This window comes from Pollicipes pollicipes, unplaced genomic scaffold (assembly GCF_011947565.3).
Source record: "Pollicipes pollicipes isolate AB1234 unplaced genomic scaffold, Ppol_2.1 Scaffold_6138;HRSCAF=7277_pilon_pilon_pilon, whole genome shotgun sequence".
NCBI classification, from domain to species: Eukaryota; Metazoa; Arthropoda; class Thecostraca; order Pollicipedomorpha; family Pollicipedidae; genus Pollicipes; species Pollicipes pollicipes.
Genome location: NW_023596818.1, coordinates 13,603,785 through 13,623,207, shown reverse-complemented (window position 1 = coordinate 13,623,207; position 19,423 = coordinate 13,603,785). Strand labels below are relative to the sequence as shown.

At 53.6% G+C, this 19,423-nt stretch overlaps 1 protein-coding gene across 1 annotated transcript; it reads left to right on the top strand.

Moving 5' to 3' along the window:
- Positions 1-3,470: 3,470 nt before the first annotated feature.
- On the top strand, positions 3,471-17,831 carry LOC119106459 (intraflagellar transport protein 52 homolog). Its single transcript, XM_037230103.1, has 13 exons — positions 3,471-3,505; positions 3,842-3,932; positions 4,404-4,531; positions 5,303-5,396; positions 5,791-5,914; positions 8,064-8,208; positions 8,678-8,780; positions 9,552-9,731; positions 12,397-12,543; positions 14,519-14,614; positions 16,591-16,750; positions 17,189-17,283; positions 17,661-17,831. The coding sequence occupies exons 2-13, from the start codon at positions 3,915-3,917 to the stop codon at positions 17,703-17,705; spliced, it is 1,335 nt and encodes a 444-aa protein (XP_037085998.1). The 5' UTR covers positions 3,471-3,505; positions 3,842-3,914; the 3' UTR covers positions 17,706-17,831.
- The last annotated feature ends 1,592 nt before the right edge of the window (positions 17,832-19,423 follow it).

Below are 19,423 nucleotides of genomic sequence, written 5' to 3'. Positions count from 1 at the left end.
TTGAGGTAGCGAGCGACGGGAGCGGGGAGATGAGCTCACTAGTAAAATATATTGCCGCGTCACTCCAAAAAGCATGACACAAGCTCTTGTGGAACTACTCTTTGTGAACCAGGGTGTTACAAATACGAGATAATAGTAACAACAGGTGCTGCCTGGCATGCGCTTCATATTTCACTGACTTCGAGGGCTGATATATGTCAAATTGTCCAGGAATATTTCTTCTTCTTGGTCCTTGAGCCTTGAATCTTCTTGTCTTGGAGTTGGAGAAGATAAACCTCTGGAATGAAGGCATGAGCTTTGTGAAAATGATCTTCAAACTTTTGGGGGGATTGTAAGCATGACCGGCCATTCGAAAATTAGCTGAAATATATTTTATTTTCACCCGTTGTGCTATCGAGTTATCATGTAATTTGATAGCACGGTGTTGCGCGATAGTGCTGTCAGGAGCTACCAATATCTCACCTACCGTATTTTTCAGCTCCCGATATTGAAAGTGGCGTCAAGGTGTGAGAGGCGGTAACGTGCTGACTTAGATAATAATGGTGGCATCCTGAATGAGGTTTTGGTATGCCCATGCTGAGATAGTGAGGACCCGTGACCGTAGATTGCACACAGCAATCTGGCCAGGGATTGGTCGGGAATGGTCAGGAATTTGCATCGACACGACTAATACATGGCCGTCTGGGAATGTTCAAGTCTCGACAATCTTCACTGATAATCGAGTGGTGACCAAATTAGATAGCATGGGTTTGAACATGCGCCCTTGCAAACTCTAGAAATAAAACCCCAAGACTTGGCATTGCGGTTTCCTTTGGCTACGCGGCGCCGGTCCTGTGGCTAACATAAGGCGGCGGCGAAAGTGAGGACGAAAACAGCGACTTGCCTGACGGATACACATTTGAATGTTGTATGACATAAGCCGTGCGTTTAAAGGTTAGTGCGGACCGTATATTTCACTTATGCGATTTTCAGATTGATAATAAAAACGTATTAGCACTTACAACAACACAAAGTAGTGCTGAAATCTCATTGTAGATCCGAAAAGTAAAGATAAATGAGTATTTACCGTTTTGATGTAACTGCCAATCCATGCAAAGGGGAACCTCAAAGAATGCTGGCAAAATATACGCTGCAGTTTAATATTCGACGGGAACGAACTTATTTTGATAGATTTTCTGAAGCATTATTTCAAGACGGTCGTTCCGGCACGCACCACGCCAGCTACACAATGCACCGGACAACGCCGCTCGGTTAGACGGACCCTGCTTCACTGGACAACGCGGTTTGGTCAAATGGACACTGTCACCCTGCCGCCCCCCCCCCCCCCCCCCCCCCCCGGTTTTCTAGCTCCAGAGCATAGCGTGTGCGCAGGCTCAAAACTTGTTGACATAATTTGTTTGGCAAGTCGCTTCTGGAGGAGGATGAACGCCTTCAGGCAAGCATGAGTCCGCATTTTTCATTTTTGACCTCATTGGGATCCACACTACTGAACATTAAGAGGACCCCTTACACTTTCAGGCAATGAGGCCCGTGGGTAGAACACTTATCGACACATGACCTGATGGGCCATTCCGTCCAAGCGCGGGGTGCTTACCGCCTGTCATTCTGACGACACGGGGCGGGATCTCCCCGTCAATCCAGAGGCCCTTAGAGGGATGCATCATGCATCGGTCCCCCTCTGACGTGGGAGGCCCTCAGACCCGGGCAATTAGCCTCGGATCAGCACAGGAGCCCTTATAGGCGCAGAAAGCTCCCGTAGCGTCGCAAGCGATCCAGTGATCGCTGCAGGGACTACACTACAGGCTGAGGGGCCCTCGGCTGAAATGGAGTGGAGCCCCCCCCCCCCCCCCCCCATCCCCACCCAGCACAGAACACTTCTATTGTCTCACTTTGGACCATCATCACGAGTTGGACCAGGCCCTTTGGAACTTGAGTGGGCGGAGGACATACCCCTGAGACACACCCCTCCCCCCTCCCTGCATCGCCCCTGACGACCATCAAGAGCATCGTGTGTAATGGATGCTCCGGAAGGCAAATGGGTCGATCGGTCGATTACACAGACGCTTTTTGCTTGGCTGTCTTAATGCGATGCATATTTTAAGCTTGCAGTAATGGACCGGAGACCAATTCAGTCCCTTACGGCGTCGGCCACAAATTCTGATGATGGAGGCCTAATATTGAGCTATTTGATTAAAAAGGCTGACTTCTGTTTGAAAAGAGGCTAAAACCAAATGTACGGTGAAATGTGCAGCGGAGTGCATGCAATGGTGTACAACATGAACAGTGCATTATTCCCATTGTTCTCACACCTGTAAAACCTGAAATATCCTTCCTTCACGTACTTTTTTAATAACGCAGACCAAAATAGCACGGGAGGCAAAGGTTCGATGCGCTGGTTTCTGAGCTTGTGAACCCCCTTTCACGCTAGCGTTGTCGCCACGTACGCTGCGGTCGTTGTGCTTATAGCCACGGTCCCTTGTTTATGGCCGATCGCTTCCTGATCTAAAGCACAGTCTGGGCTGGAGCGCTGCTTTTCTAACATAACTGACATTTAAATCACAAGAGTAGTGAAAAAGCAGTCGGCTTCGAGTTCGGTTCGGATTCGGCAAGTTCGGTTCTCAGTGCGGCTCCAGTTCGGCAAGCTCAGTTCGGTGTTCTCCTAGACCTAAGGATATATCTTTGGATCACAGGCAACCCTTAGCCTTCAGGTACGCCCCATCAATGTTCGGAGCCCCTTTGCGTCTTTATGACCATTTCATACCCTGTCTTGTTTAGCCCGTGCCGGACGCTCCTTTAGGGCGCCGTCATAAAGGGTGCCTTCGGCGCCCAAGGTGGGCCTCTGCGGGGCCTTTACTTTCTTATTGGAAGAGACATTTGCCCGCAATGCCCTCCTCTCCTCCCTGGATTCCCCGTATGACTACCATGCTGCTCAAAGTAAGAATTATTTGATAAAAGATACAACAATTTGGTATTTAGCTTGCATTTCGTATGCATAGCCTTCGTCAAAGTCGCTGGGAACCATTCAAAGTAGGGGTAGAATCGTTCGGCCCGCCACACCGTGCCGATAAATCAGGAGCTCACGGTGCCGAAAAAATGAGGAGCTCGAGGCCTTTCTTGCCCACATTGAGAGCCGGTAAATGTGGTCTCCTGCTACTCAAAATATGTACGTATCTATGGAACTGTTATGGAATGAAGTGTGAAAAGTTCTTCTTACTTCTGACGGTTCGCTTCCGACGGCACATTGTCATGCTTAATTGTAGCGATCTAAGCAGATGGTTTTGTATAAAACCCATGAATAGCTGCCATTGATCGGCCATGCATATTTCTTCGTTGGCGCAAAAATTTGATGCCACTGCCATCAGCACTACCATATCTGGAATGCAGTTTGGAAGCATATTGATCATCGTGTAAACTAACGCACACGGGACAAGTAATATATCAGGATACATAAATGTTCAAATGCAGTGACGTGATGTTTCGTTATATTGAGATATCCGGCTATGTGGTCATATTTGTCATACATAGTTCGTGATTGAAGGCATTTGGATGGAACTTCCATTGCTTTCCCCTTGGACTTGGCTCTCAGCAGTTAAAAAGACCATTATCGGTTCAAGCATGCAGCTCAATACCAATGTTAAGAACTGGTTGTGTATTCCCATTGATATTCCTAGCGGCTGGCTTATAGCCCTGAATAATACAACTGTATTATTGTTATTACTTCTTGGTATTATCCTTTCTGACTTCTTGTGATGGGTCACCTTTTGAAAGCATGAAATATGAAATGATAATGAGCGTGTGTGGCATCCATTATATCATATAGTAATAATCCCCATATTTACAGGTAAAAGAGCTGTAATACATTCTTGCTGTTAGCATTTGAAAGACTCAGCTTAGCAAACAATAGTTCTTCTGGCATGGCACCTTCTTTTGAGGTAAGCAATGCTTTGGTTCTACCATACTCTGACTTGTTTGGGTTCTTTAGCATCAGGAGCGAGGATAATCATTATTATTGCAGGCAAGCATTTTTCTGGAATACTAGATTCATGAATTTACAAGTACACGTACACAAATTAAAGGAACAACAAATAAAGTTGTGAATAGAAATATGCAGCACCCAGAATGGCATGCACATAAAACAAGCCGTGTTATAGTAATAAGGCAGGACCATTAACACCATGCTTTCAGATCTTGAGCATATGTTCATGGAGTTTATCCCACAAAATTCACTTCTGTAAATCCATGCAACCTGTCATGCACATATGAACCTGGTAAGCTTACATTGTAGTGATGTACTGCATTCTGCATGTTTGCATCATCCACTGAGTGTTGTTTGAAATGAAATGAGACTGCACTGTTTTGAAAATGTGTCTTATCTTCCTGTTGGCTGTGTTTGTCTGTTGCAGGGCAGCCAGGGCTCTGCTGGCAGCAGAGACCATGTGATATTTGATGCATCCAAAGGGGAAACATTCCAGATATCTGCTGGCCTTAAAACACTGGCCAGGAAACTGAAGGGAAACTGGAAACCCAGCAGGTGGGTTGTCTTGTAGCATGCAGACTTGTGTTCAGTGATGTAGCAATTCTGGATCATCTTTATATCAGCCTCATTTTGCATCTAGCTTTTTATGGACTTGCTGTGGATGTATCAGGAGGGTTAACACTGGCCATTATAGATAGCACTTCTGTGGACATGTTGAGGCTACCAGGAATCTCGGGACATGTCTAAAGCTTGTATGTTGGGTGACCAGGCTCAATCTTTTGCATTCATTGCTTATCACTTAACAATTTGTGGACTGGTTGGCAAGTGGCAAATGTTCAACACTTCATCATCTTGGAATGCATGCTTAGCACCGCGCTCATCAGCACATGATTTATTGGAACAAAATCAGGTGTGTCACATGCATGAAGCATGCATGAAGTTGCTTTTGGATGGTGACATTCATGAAAATCCATGTCCAGCAAACCCATGTCATTCAAGTCAACTTTTTGGAGCAATTTTGCCCAAGGTTCAGGGGTTTGAACGGACCAATTTCGATCTTGTCTTAATATTTTCAAATCATAAGGATTTACATACATTGTGTGACATATCTTATGTATTTGATTATGATAATACCTGTATAGAGGAAGTGAGGTGTGCATTATGAACCAGGTTGATGCCATCTTCTAACAATTCTCATTGCCATGCAAATATGATATATGTTCTAGATTTACATACTTCCATGTTACATTGCCATGCCCAACATTTGACACAGCCATTGAAGACATGGTGAGTGTTCTCACAGTGTGCCATGTGCGCGGTTTTCAGCAACGGCGATGAGATCACGGCTGAGGTGTTGGCGGAGGCACGTGTGTTCGTAGTGCCCGGACCGGCCGACAAGTTCAGCGTGCATGAGATCGAGGTGAGCTGGGGGCTCGCACCCTCTTCGGCGGGAGTCCGTCAGAGGCTCAGGCACGGGCTCGCGTGACTGCGTGCTTTGCGTAATGGGATCCAAAGATCACCGTGTCTGACGGGAAGCGAGCTATTTCGTGAAACCTGATTGATGCGGTCGCGGAATATTCTTAGTGTGATGTAGTGCAGGCTGGTGATTTGGATCTGTCGTGAGCAATTCAATTTGTGCCAGAGCACCCACAATTTATCCCCCGCCTCAGTGTGCACTGGCGACATCAATAACGTGCCTGCACACAGCACAACTCGTGACGATCTGCTTGGCACCTCTGCCCCACGCCGCCAGTCACCTCCCCGAGCTGCGACCGGCCCCCGAGCTCTGCGCTGACTGCCCGGCCTCTCGGCAGGCGATGAAGCGGTACGTGGCTGACGGCGGCAGCCTGCTGGTACTGCTCGGCGAGGGCGGCGAGAAGCGCAGTCGCACGAACATCAACTATCTGCTGGAGGAGTACGGCATGAGCATCAACAGCGGTGAGAACGCGGCGCTGGGGAGGGCGGCAGCGGCGGCAGCGGCGAGAGCCCCAGGAACATCGATGGCGGTCAGGGCAGGGTTGCGGAGGATGACATGACGGACGTGTTCGCCGGTAGCGGTAAGCGGTGCGTCGAGCAGTAGGGCCTTCTTTTTCGAACGAAATGGGGAAAATTGCACGTGCTTATCAATTGCACCAAATTCGTAAAATATGAGACCCACTACTCATAAAAAAGACAGTAGTACTAGCCTAAATCCTCGGAAAAAAAACAGGAGAATGGAAATATAGTTAGTTGATTCTTCGGCGACATGCCTTTATCGGAACAATAACAGTTATTTCTAGTTGTTTAAGACTTCTACCATTGTTTCGATGAAGGTATGTTGCCGAAATACCAACCTAACTATATCTCCATTCTCCTACTTTTGCCGAGAAATCAGGCTAATACTACTGTCTTACCTACGTGAATAGTGTTCCTTACTAATGCGCTGAACAACTTACGTAATGAGACTTCTGTGGGTGGATTTATGGATTTATTCACGCATGGAAGTATCCACTCCGCTTGCAGGGGACACTTTTGTCGGTTTGTGTACGATACTCACGCTCTAACAGCTGCTGCTACAACATGATACGACTGAACTTACAGCGATATCTTTCCATACATCGCTCGGCATTATTCTTGGTTTAGTGACACGTCTTCAGCCGTTGAATAGAAAAGGCTTGCGAAGCAAAAAAAAGAGACATGCACCCATCCAAATTTGCTTGTCAGCGCGAAACATACGTATGCCTTATTGACTGAGCTGTCTAGCACAAGAAACATGATTATCAACGTGGTCCTTCCACGAACTGATTAGAGCCATGCAACAATCTTCACTTGAATGTGCTCCCCGGTAGGCCGTTGTGCACAGGCTTCTGGCAATCTCGCCGGCGGATATTTTTGCCTCAGCGACTGGCGCTCTTGCCCTGCGCAAGTTGTCGCATTCCTGGAAGATTTGCTGGCATCTGTGCTGGCTTAACGGCTCTGGTACAGGCAATCTCCTTTCGTGATTGAAGCACTTCGTCTGCATTGTGCGCGTGGTAAATGCCCTAGGGGTGAATGAATTTTTGAATGGAGTTGTCTGGATTTAATCTCACCGGCCGCGTGTCAGACACAAAACTGTAATTACGCTTCTGCGTGGGCCTTGTAACCACATGTAAAACTACTTGATTGTCCCTGGCGGCGAGGGTTTTGCCGCCAGAGACAATCTAGACCAACGTCAGTTAAGATAATCAGGAATAATGTAATATTCAACATCAATAATGTAATATTCGGCATAATTCGACAAGAATAATGTAATATTCGACAAGTGGCGTCAGACATCGTGCAGTACATCACGTCATGCCGCCCGTCCTGAGCGTCCCCTCTCTGTGTGCAGTATGGCTTGAAAGTCGCTTTTGCAAAAGAGCTTTGCAACCAGGGTCTGGGATTCCCCTCATGCTGTGTTGGTTTTACCCTTCGTTTGTGGCTCACAATGCTACGCAAAGCCTGCTGCTCTCCACATTGTGTGAAGAGTCCCAATGACGTCACCTTCTCCGGCTTGGTGATTGCTGTTTGTGTCTGTGACGACCGCGATCGGCCGTCTGCCAGTCCCGTGCTGCGCGGCGCCTCCGGCGTCTGCGGCCGCCCACCGCCTGCCGTGTCCACCGGCAGCAGTCTCCGCCGGGCCGGAGTGCCTTGCCGTGTTGCCGCTCTCTCCTGACGCCGACACGCACCCGAGATCCCTCTGACAGCCCCCCCCCCCCGCCGCCCCTCTGACAGCTGTGCGTGCTGCCCCTGTGGGCGGCCCCCCGGCGCTGGCGCACGAGGCGCGCCCGTGTGACGTGGCGGCCACGGGGCTGCCTGGCCGCGGCCAGTGCCGCTGTCTCCCGTTGTGTGGGTCACTGACCACCGCAGGCGTACGCTCGGATGAGATTCCGCGCTGTTGGACATGATTTTGTGCAAGGCTGCGTCTGACTGCTTTCGCCTGATGTTAAATGTTTTGTGCAGGCAGCCGTGTTCATTATTTTGCGTTTCTTTTTGTTCATTGTATTGTGTGGCGCTGCTTTGGTTTCATCGCGCATATTCCCTCATCGTGGGTGGCGTATCGCCTCATCACACGCTGTACCTCCCCCAGATGCTGTGGTGCGGTCCCAGTACTACAAGTACTTCCACCCCAAGGAGTGTTACGTATCGAACGGCATTCTGAACCGTGCTCTGAGCCAGATGGCGGGCAAGAGCATTCCCGGAATGGGGATGGACGAGGATGGCAACAACACACAGTGAGTGCCGCTCCGTCGGAGCACCGGAGCCTCTGCAAACAGCTCGAGATGGCCCGATGGGTTTTGGCTGTTTGCGCCAGCAATGCAGCTGCGCTGATGGAACATACACTAACGCACTTATGGAGCTTCCCAGAATATCTCAAGCTCGGAACGGTACGTGCTTACGGCTCGCATCAAGGTGCGTGGCTTGCATTCCATATTCACGCAACCTTTTTTCGTTCGTGTTCAGCTAATGCGGTAGGCAACCTTCAAGCAAGAATTTGCAAAATCCTTTAAGGTCGCCGGACTTTTATTGCCTACCACGGCCCCGACCGGCCTCCTGCGTGGATGCTTCAACACTATCCGACCTCCCTTTAGTCGATCATTTGTGTGCGCGCCTGCCGTAACAGTCTGTATTCAGCGGCCGTGTCAGCACCACTGTGCAGCGCTGCTGCGCTGGCCGGTGTCGTGAGCCGGCCGCCTGCCGCAGGGCTCTGGTTTACCTGTACCCGTTCGGCGCCTCTATCAACGTGGTGAAGCCGGCTGTGCCCCTGCTCTCCACCGGCAGCGTCGCCTTCCCGGGTAACAGACCGGTACGTGCTTCCCGTCACCGGTGCGTGCTCGTGATGTGCGGATGTGTTCCCGATCTCTGGTACGTGATCCCGATCTTTGGTACGTGCTCCTTATCTGTGATACGTGCTCCCGATCTTCGATACATGCTCCCGATGTCTCTGGTATATGGCCCCGATCTCTGATATGTTGTCCGGATCTCTGGCGCGTGTTCCCGATCTCTGGTGCGTGCTCCCGATCTCTGGTGTGTGCTCGGGATATCTAGTACGTGTTCCCGATCTCTGGTGCGTGCGCCCTTTTTTATTCCTAATTCGGACCTCTGGCGCATGTTTCCGATCTCAGGTACGTGTTCTCGATCTCTGATGTGTTCTCGTGACATCTAGTACGTGTTCCCTATCTCTGATGCGCGCGACCGATCTCAAGCACGTATTTCGGATCTCCTGTACATGTTCCCGATCTCAGCTACGTGCTCCCGATCTTCAGTGCGTTTTCCCGATAGCCGATATGTGCTTCCGATCTCTGGTACGTGCTCCCGATCCCTGGTATGTAGCTCGTGGTGCACGTCCCTGACCGCGGTGCGTGCTCTGTATGTATAACACTCATGCTTGTACTTCCAAACTTTTGGGACTCGTCTCCGTCCTCTTGTTTCGTCCATCTGCAGTCCTTATAGATGATTCTGCATGCTTGATTATCACCTTTTTGTTCCGGAAATAATTTTTCCGGCGTAGCGTAAACATGTCTGATATTTAAGACAACTCCGCCGCGAAAGCCGAGACGGATCCACTGCGTTCCAGATCTGCGGTCTGTACCAGAACGAGGCTGGCGGCAAGATCGTCGCGCTGGGCTCTGTGGCCATGCTGTCCGACCAGTACCTGGACAAGGAGGAGAACAGCAAGATCAAGGATGTGCTGTTCGATATCCTGACCCGACCCGAGGTCATCGCTCTGAACAAGATCGACGCCGGAAACCCGGAGGTGAGGACGATGACACGACTTTTGCGTGAAAAGACAGCGTGGTTTCGGTGGAGCATGGATCAGTGCTCGTGTAGGGGCGTTACATGCTCCCTTGCCAGTGGCTGCATGCTGCTAGAACAGTGGGGGGGCGGTCCAGGCGGAAGCTCGGGATCTGTGAATGGCCTGGTGTTGTGTTGAACCGTGCTGAACCGTGCTCTCAGCGACCTCATGGTCTGGCTCTGCCGCTTTTGGCTTTATTTTAAACGAGCGATGGCGTGTCTCCGGCACACATCACTTGCAGAGTCTGCGCAGTCAGACAATTGCACATATGCCGCAATGGTATGTCCCCGCCACACATCATTTGCGGGGTCGGCGCAGTTAATCAACTGCACAGGTAGCCACAACGGCATGTCTCCGCCACACATCGCCTGCCGCGTCTGCGCAGTTGGCCAATTACCTCCCGTCATTAGGTGCACACAAGTTTTGCAGCGCCTCACATGCTCAAGGCAGTGCGTGAAATTGGCAGAGCAGGCCTCATTGAATGCTCTGCAAGTTCTATAACTTCTCCGACTGAACTTCACTTCTTTGATCAGCGGCATAAGCGCAAGAAAGATTGTAAGACGAAGACACGCAATCGTGCAATACTCTCTCTCACTTTTAGAGAGTCATTGAATATCTACCAACACGAAGTGCCGTGGTGAGTTCAAAGAGTCTTGTCCAGAGAAACACGTCGGGTATCTCTCTGACCCGGCTGTACTCTGTGTAGCCCGTCACCATGGCAACAGGACTGCCATCCGGTGATTGGTTGCCGTCGGCCGGCCGTGCCGCAGCGGAAGCCCTTACTGCGCGGCCTGGTGGCGCCAACCTCCAGGCCGCCGCGCCCTGCCGTCTGACGATCATTAACGGGTTCCGGGTACCCCCCCCCCCCCTCCCACCGCCGCCTGGGTCGGGTCAAATGGTGCCGCCGCCGCCGGGCGGTCTGCCGCGATCGGCCTCGGCCCAAGGGCGCAGCGAGACGGATGCCTGACACCGTCGCGGACCCGTGGACTGTGAACTAGTAACGCATCATAGCCCCGACACGTTGCGCTTGATAGTAATGCTACTTATTGGCAGGGGGGGGGGGGGACGTCGCAGCCATCGTCCAAGACCATTGGACGTCGCTCTCACAGCGATTGCCGTGGCGGCGATGGAACTCTGTGCCAGCAGCCGGGCTCGAACTCACGACACTACACATGCGGTCAGGGGCGAACGCTCTACCAGCCAGTCTGCGCCACCTCTCATGGTCTACCTCGGGTCGGTCATGTTCGTCTCATGACATCGGCGTTGTCGCCTGAAGTCCTGCCGTCTGCTCTATCGCAGTTTTCCCACTAATGAGTGGGCGCTAGGACGGTACTTTAAGCCTGATCCGAGCGAAGAAAATGCTGTTAACGTTGGCGTGTTATGCCGTTTTATGATCGGGTTCGCCAGACTGGGGGAAGATTTAGTCTGTTCACGAAGACTGTCGTCGCAGCCAAACTGTGACGATTTCAACATTTTCCCCTACATCGTTGGCGACAGAGATGTACTACTCGCTGCCACTGAATCGCCAAACAATTGCGTAATCGCTTGAAATATTTAAACCATGCCTGCATGCGGGCGATCGCTGCAGCTACTGTTGGCATACAGCTGTCGGTTGGTTGGATTATCTTGAACCTTCGTCACCTGTTCGGCTGTCTTTCCATCTGTGTGCTGCTGCATCAGCAGCAAACATACACGCCCCCATGTGTTTCCTTTCTAAATGATAACCGTAACCTTATGCACGGAGCGACGTCATGTTCCGCTCTGCGCTGTGGCTAATGTGGTCCTTGGAATCATTAGGAAGCCGTCACGCTCGTGCTGACGTCTCCCCCGTGTTTCCAGAACAGCACTTCAACAAGAAACCTCCACAAGGGCCAGTTCGGACTATCACGCTCCCAGTGACGTCATATGTCTTGTGTTGCCAGAACAGCGAATCCTACCAGATCCCGTTGACGGCTGTCCTGGCGGATCGGCCGTATGCTGTCAGTGATCCCATATGTTCTGCGTTGCCAGATCAGCGACTACAGCCAGATCCCGTGGACGGCTGTCCTGGCAGAGCAGCTGCGTGCTGTCAGTGATTCCATGAGTTCTGCGTTGCCAGATCAGCGACTACAGCCAGATCCCGTGGACGGCTGTCCTGACAGAGCGGCCGCGTGCTGTCAGTGATTCCATGAGTTCTGCGTTGCCAGATCAGCGACTACAGCCAGATCCCGTCGACGGCTATCCTGGCGGAGCGGCTGCGTGCTGTCAGTGATTCCATGAGTTCTGCGTTGCCAGATCAGCGACTACAGCCAGATCCCGTGGACGGCTGTCCTGACAGAGCGGCTGCGTGCTGTCAGTGATTCCATGAGTTCTGCGTTGCCAGATCAGCGACTACAGCCAGATCCCGTCGACGGCTGTTCTGGCAGAGCGGCTGCGTGCTGTCAGTGATTCCATGAGTTCTGCGTTGCCAGATCAGCGACTGCAGCCAGATCCCGTCGACGGCTATCCTGGCGGAGCGGCCGCGTGCTGTCAGTGATTCCATGAGTTCTGCGTTGCCAGATCAGCGACTACAGCCAGATCCCGTCGACGGCTATCCTGGCGGAGCGGCTGCGTGCTGTCAGTGATTCCATGAGTTCTGCGTTGCCAGATCAGCGACTACAGCCAGATCCCGTCGACGGCTATCCTGGCGGAGCGGCCGCGCGTCTGTCTGCAGGAGTCGGAGAGCGTGCCGGCCGACTACACCAAGCTGTTCGACACGCAGGTCTTCTCCATCAACACCCGTCTGGTGCCGCAGGTCGGTCGGCGCGGCCATCTCCCTTACTCGTGATGATGGCCCGCGTTCGTCTCGTTTTTTTTGTGCGGTTATGGCATTGGCAGACCTCCGCGGGCTGAATGGCTAAGAGAGGAGGCAGCGACTGTCTCGTGGGGTTATGTCGACGGCGGATGAAGTGTTGAGGTGAACTGTCACACGTCAGGTCAAGACCAGCGTCGAGGCAAACCTCTGCGGGCTGAATGGCTGAGAGAGGAGGCAGCGATTGTCTCGTGGGGTTATGTCGACGGCGGATGAAGTGTTGAGGTGAACTGTCACATGTCAGGTCAAGACCAGCGTCAAGGCAAACCTCTGCGGGCTGAATGGCTGGGAGAGGAGGCAGCGACTGTCTCGTGGGGTTATGTTGACGGCGGATGAAGTGTTGAGGTGAACTGTCACATGTCAGGTCAAGACCAGCGTCAAGGCAAACCTCTGCGGGCTGAATGGCTGGGAGAGGAGGCAGCGACTGTCTCGTGGGGTTATGTTGACGGCGGATGAAGTGTTGAGGTGAACTGTCACACGTCAGGTCAAGACCAGCGTCAAGGCAAACCTCTGCGGGCTGAATGGCTGGGAGAGGAGGCAGCGACTGTCTCGTGGGGTTATGTTGACGGCGGATGAAGTGTTGAGGTGAACTGTCACACGTCAGGTCAAGACCAGCGTCAAGGCAAACCTCTGCGGGCTGAATGGCTGAGAGAGGAGGCAGCGACTGTCTCGTGTGGTTATGTCGACGGCGGATGAAGTGTTGAGGTGAACTGTCACACGTCAGGCCAAGACCAGCGTCAAGGCAAACCTCTGCGGGCTGAGTGGCTGGGAGAGGAGGCAGCGACTGTCTCGTGGGCTTATGTTGACGGCGGATGAAGTGTTGAGGTGAACTGTCACACGTCAGGTCAAGACCAGCGTCAAGGCAAACCTCTGCGGGCTGAATGGCTGGGAGAGGAGGCAGCGACTGTCTCGTGGGGTTATGTCGACGGCGGATGAAGTGTTGAGGTGAACTGTCACACGTCAGGTCAAGACCAGCGTCAAGGCAAACCTCTGCGGGCTGAATGGCTGGGAGAGGAGGCAGCGACTGTCTCGTGGGGTTATGTCGACGGCGGATGAAGTGTTGAGGTGAACTGTCACACGTCAGGTCAAGACCAGTGTCAAGGCAAACCTCTGCGGGCTGAATGGCTGGGAGAGGAGGCAGCGACTGTCTCGTGGGCTTATGTTGACGGCGGATGAAGTGTTGAGGTGAACTGTCACACGTCAGGTCAAGACCAGTGTCAAGGCCCGCCCACACCTTGCGGATTGACTGCGGATTCTGCAGCCTGTTGTCGCACACTAGAGGTAGCGTTCTGAGCTTTTTTGGCCGCGCTTTACGGACCTTGCGGGCTTAAATATTGCATCTCTTGTCTTCAACAGCTGACGACTGCAGAACCTGCAGCGGATTTTGCAGCCAGTCTGCCGGGTATGAACTGGCTGTAACGCATTGTAAGATTAAGTGTTTTGCGTGTCACTAACAGCCACCTGCCACGTATGAGCGCTTGGGCACTCAGTGTCAGCTCCCTCCACTCTTGTCTTAACCAGTGGTCACCGTGGTTCTGGCCGCAGCCGCTTCACACGAATGCCCCTCACCCCTCCTCCGGTGATCATTTGCTGTAAAGGGATCGAGTTGTGCGCGACGCTGTGTTATAGGCCGGCCCAGCATCTCGGTGATGCGGCTCCCTCGTCGTCAGCCGGGTGTGCCAGGTGCTGTGTCAGATGCAGACAGTCGTACCACGGGGCTGGTTGGGACCCGCAGACGGGCGGGGCGGCCTTTGTGTCGTGCAGTTGGTCACGTAGCGCACGTGACGACGCTTTCCAGGCGTTGTTCTTTGCGATGCGTTCGTCACTCCAGGCAGGGCGATGCGCCGCTGCTGGCAGCGACCGAGTCGCGCTGGGAGCCGAGCGTGTACGTCATGTGACACCGGCTCCTCCTCGACAGGCGATCGAGTCGTACGAGAAGCTGGGCGTCAAGCACGAGCCGCTGAAGCTGATCACGCCGCAGTTCGAGACGCCGCTGCCGCCGCTGCAGCCCGCCGTGAGTGCCGACTCGGGGCGACGAGTCACGAGTCAGGGGTGGCCAGACTCGACTCAGGCGGCTTGCGGGCCGCTCCTCCTGAGCGCCAGCTGCCGTCGCTCGAGATCGGTTTCGCCGCGCTGGTGCGATTGGCTGGCGCCGCGGGACATTGCCAGGCCCGGCTTGTACGTGGTCTGTGTTTGTAATGCATTAAAAGCTGATGGGTCCACTTACGTCGGGGCTTCTATTGGCCCGTCATCATGCATGATGCATTTAGGGAAATTGGGCTGTGCTGGCAGTACGAAAAGGCTGGAATGCAGTGGCATGAAGGTATGACAATGGACATGGTCAGCGCGAGAGTGCATATTTGCGATGCTGGGCAAGCATAAGCTTGTCAGCCGCGCTGGCCGGACTTACCGCTGTGCAGCAATACAAATATGTGGTATTAAATGAGTCATGAAATATAGTTTGCATCAGCATTAAAAACTGGGGCAATCACACGGAGAACCGTACTTTTTCGGTCGTGTTCCGTCTACTGAAAACTCAGAGTCACGCCCTGAAACTGGAGTGTTTCTAGTCCAGGTCTCTTCAGTGTTGTAGGAGCCCAGAACGTCACCGACTTAGTGCAATACAGTTTCCCTTAACCGGCCTTGCAAAGTCGGAGTATGTCCGAAGACGTTATCTCCCGTGCATGACAGTCCAATCAATTGGAGTTCAACGGACGGCACAATTCACGTGCTTCCTGAAATGTAATCGTTTCCTATCCAGTCAGAAATCCATCAGATAGATGCGAATTAAATACATGTTTTTGCATGGCGAATCGCGGTGAGGATGACCATTGTCACAACTCATCAGGGCCGGGGTCCAGGATCTGGCCTAATGAGGCCAACATTTTGAATAACGTACCTCCGCCCCAAAACATTATTTCTGAGGAGAACATGCCGACTTTGTCACTGTTTTGAAGCCGGCTAGCGCGGTCTGTGCTCTGAGCCAGCCGTCGCAGTGCGATGTCTTCACGTGGGCCGACGCTGACGGGCCGGAGCTCTACCAATCTATCCATCTAAATCTATCCACGTACCTAAAACTATGATGAAGCCGGACCAGAAGTGTTATGCACATCCCTGCGTGCTGGGTAAGCGTTGCCTGCTCCTCACCTGCAGTACATGGCGGTTTGTATGTCGCTGGCGCACGACAGCTGAGGATGAAGCAGTAGCCCGTACCTTGCCTTCTGTCGGCCTCACGGACCGTGCGAGGACTACTGCTATCCTGATTCACGAAGGGCCGATCCTTCCCAACCTTGCTTGCTTCCCTCCTCGATGCTCCGGTACGATGGCTGTTGCAACACCACGAAAATCGGTGGGCAATATGGTGTTTTCTCAAGCCGTGCGACATGGGCTACTTGTTTGGTGTTTGCTGCGCCAGAAATTTTCCAGTTTTCCACCTGACCAATTCAGGCATTACGGCCACATGCTTGTCTGTAAGTATGTTGCTTTTATCGTGATAAGCTGGCATTGGTTTCACGGCTTGGGAAGGCTACAAGCATGATATTACGCAGCGTCTAGTTTTGTGAGCTTTCGGCTCTCGTGTTAAAGTAGTATACATTTGGTGACTGTGGCGTGCGGTTAGGCGCTGAAGGTGTATGGTTATTTAGCGACTGAGGCGCTGGCAAAATTACCCGCCCGGAAGCCATGATGCAGTTCAGTATATCTTTGCGCTTTCAAGCCGTCGTCCTCCAGGCATTGTAACCCATGCATTGTCGTTTGCGAGCTATGGGAATCCGTCGTGCTTGCTCACAGCTCCTGTTTGTGTGCCCCGCGTGTCGTGAGTCCTCTACTGTATTCCCTGGATCCCTGGCAGTGTCTGGTGTTTGGTGAATGACGTCAAGTGTCCATTGATTCCTCCCTTTTTCTGTTGCCTCCGTTGTAAGACGTCGGATGTTCCCACCGTCGTCCCGCGAGCTGTCGTGGTTTGACGTCACACCCTTTGCGTGACGTCAGATATTTCCACCGGCGTTCCGCGAGCTGCCGCACCCGCCGCTCGAGCTGTTTGACCTGGACGAGGCCTTCAGCAGCGAGAAGTCGCGGCTGGCGCAGGCCACCAACAAGTGCAACGACTCCGACCTGGAGTACTACGCCCGCGAGTGCGGTGACGTCATGGGTGCGTGGGCGAGGGGGAGGGGCGGGTGGCGGCCGCCGCCGCTGCCTCCACCGGTGGTCTGTGTGGAAATGAGTCGTGCTGCTCTTCCCAGACGTGTTTTGCCTCGCCATGGCGCCTGTGATCGGGAAGGCTTTTATAGGATTTGGCGGTGTGTTCATTCTGGTTTCCGAAACGTGATCCCTGACCGTTCGTTCGGGGAGCTGTTTTCTTCAGGAGTAGGCGATTGGGTGGCGAATTTTCTGACGATATACTTCAGATGGGTTAGGATCGGGGTGATCTTTGCTGTCCTCAGAACTGTGCCGAGGTCGTATGATCCCCAGCCTCTGTCGGCGAGTCTTTGCACCTCTTCTTTCCCCCTGCCTCCTCCCCCTCCCCGCATTGCCTCTGGCTTCCTCTCCGCACAGTTCGTGACCTCGTGCTGTTGTGTCCCATCGTCAGGAATCACCGTGAAGCTGCCGCCCGACTCGCGCAGCGCCAAGCACATCCTGGAGTACACTCTGTTCCAGCTGGTGGAGTTCAGGAAGCTGAACCAGGTGCGGTCCGGCCAGAGTCGGAGAGCACAGGGCCGAGTGTTGCGGACACGTGCAGCGCGTTGTTCTTACTGATTCGCGGCAACGTTTTGGAGAGCCACGCCTGTGTGTTGTAACTCACTGAGTCCCAACATGCGTTGGATGTCAGGTGACAATCTATTCTTTTGGAGTGGCTGTTGTGTCGGCCAGTTTGTAAAGACCGGCTTACGCCGAATACTCGCAACGGAACATTGACTGCACAGTGATATAGGGGGACAAGAAAGCATTACTCCATGATAAAAAGCAGTGAGACGGCACCATCCTTCGCCCGTGACGCTGACGTTGACCAGTTTGAGAGCGTTAGATGGTGCGCCCTCCTCTGACTGGAGACCTCGTTTCAGGAGTTCGACACCGGGTATTACGAGCAGCAGGAGGTTATGGAGTAGCCGGCAGTCCGGCGGCCGTTGGTGCGAGGGGCGGGGTCAGTCTGAATCCCCTCAGTCCGGCAGCTGATGGCGCGAGGGGCGGTGTCAGTCTGACGCCCCTCAGCCCGGCGGCCGTTGGTGCGAGGAGCGGGGTCAGTCTGAATCCCCTCGGCCCGGCGGCCGTTGGTGCGAGGGGCGGGGTCAGTCTGAATCCCCTCAGCCCGGCGGCCGTCGGTGCGAGGGGCGGGGTCAGTCTGACGCCCCTCAGCCCGGCGGCCGTCGGTGCGAGGGGCGGGGTCAGTCTGACGCCCCTCAGTCCGGTGGCCGTCGGTGCGAGAGGCGGGGTCAGTCTGATGCCCCTCAGTCCAGTGGCCGTCGGTGCGAGAGGCGGGGTCAGTCTGACGCCCCTCAGCCCGGCGGCCGTCGGTGCGAGGGGCGGGGTCAGTCTGACGCCCCTCAGTCCGGTGGCCGTCGGTGCGAGAGGCGGGGTCAGTCTGATGCCCCTCAGTCCAGTGGCCGTCGGTGCGAGAGGCGGGGTCAGTCTGACGCCCCTCAGCCCGGCGGCCGTCGGTGCGAGGGGCGGGGTCAGTCTGACGCCCCTCAGTCCGGCGGCCGTCGGCGCGAGGGGCGGGGTCAGCCTGACGCCCCTCCGCCCGTGCCGCCGACCAGCCGCTCGCTGTGCTGTGGGAAGCCGGGCTCGCCCTTCACTCGGAGCTGAGCTCGGTGCCGGCTGCCGGGGCGCCCAGCCGGACCTCGCCGGTACGGTGTGGGTCCCAGCCGCCCCTTCTGTTGCAACTCCCGACATGATCCTTGTCGATCCGAACCGTTTTTGGATTTCTCATGTCCCGCATTTGCCCCTCTGGGCTATTGCTCTCAGTTATGTCGGCTATATATCAGCTGTTTTGTCTAGATCTGACAGGATTCCGTCCTTGAACTCTTCCGGTCCTTTGAACTCCCAGACGTCAACGAGGTGTCCTTCATCCGGCCCTGGACCTCAGATGTCCCTGGTGCATCTGCGAGTGACGGACCTGCACATGGTGACCCTGCCACGCAGCTCGCGTGACGTCAGCGGGACCGGGATCCCTCAGACTGCTCCCCCGCTGCTCCGATGGTGCTTCGGCGGTTCCGAAGGCGCGGCGGGGTTTGCTAGCGCGGTTTGATTTTGTGGATTGGGGCTCAGTGCCAGATGACGGTAGACTTCCGCTGTGATATCCGTCGTATTAGTTTCGTTGTGGGATCGACCACGCCATATTCAGATGGGAGGATCGAATAGTCGGCAGAACTCGTGCACGACATCACGAATATGAAATGCGGGGTTTCGTGGAGTTCATTGTTGCGGGAGCTGTGGTCCTTGTGGACGTTCCCCTCGGCTCTCTCGCTGTGCTGATCGTGGTTTGTGACCTCGATAAGTCGCGCTGGCTTGTGTCACGTCACATCGCCGTCTGCACGCACCACGCACTCCTGACCTTGGCGTGTAGTATGTACCTAGTCGCTACGCCCGGTGGGGCTGGCGTTGGGTTGTGAACACCTGACAACTTTCTAGTCATATTGTGGAACATGCTTTTTGTCGTTGCTGTCATTTTGACATTTTATGAGTACCTTCTGCGTGAGTCATTGCGGGAAGATTCCTATTTAGCTTTTGTGGTGTGAAGCATATTGATGAGATTGCATTTCAAGTACTTGTTTGTCGTTATTTGAAATATTGACTCGGTTGTGAGCATGATCTCTCTGGCCAGTGT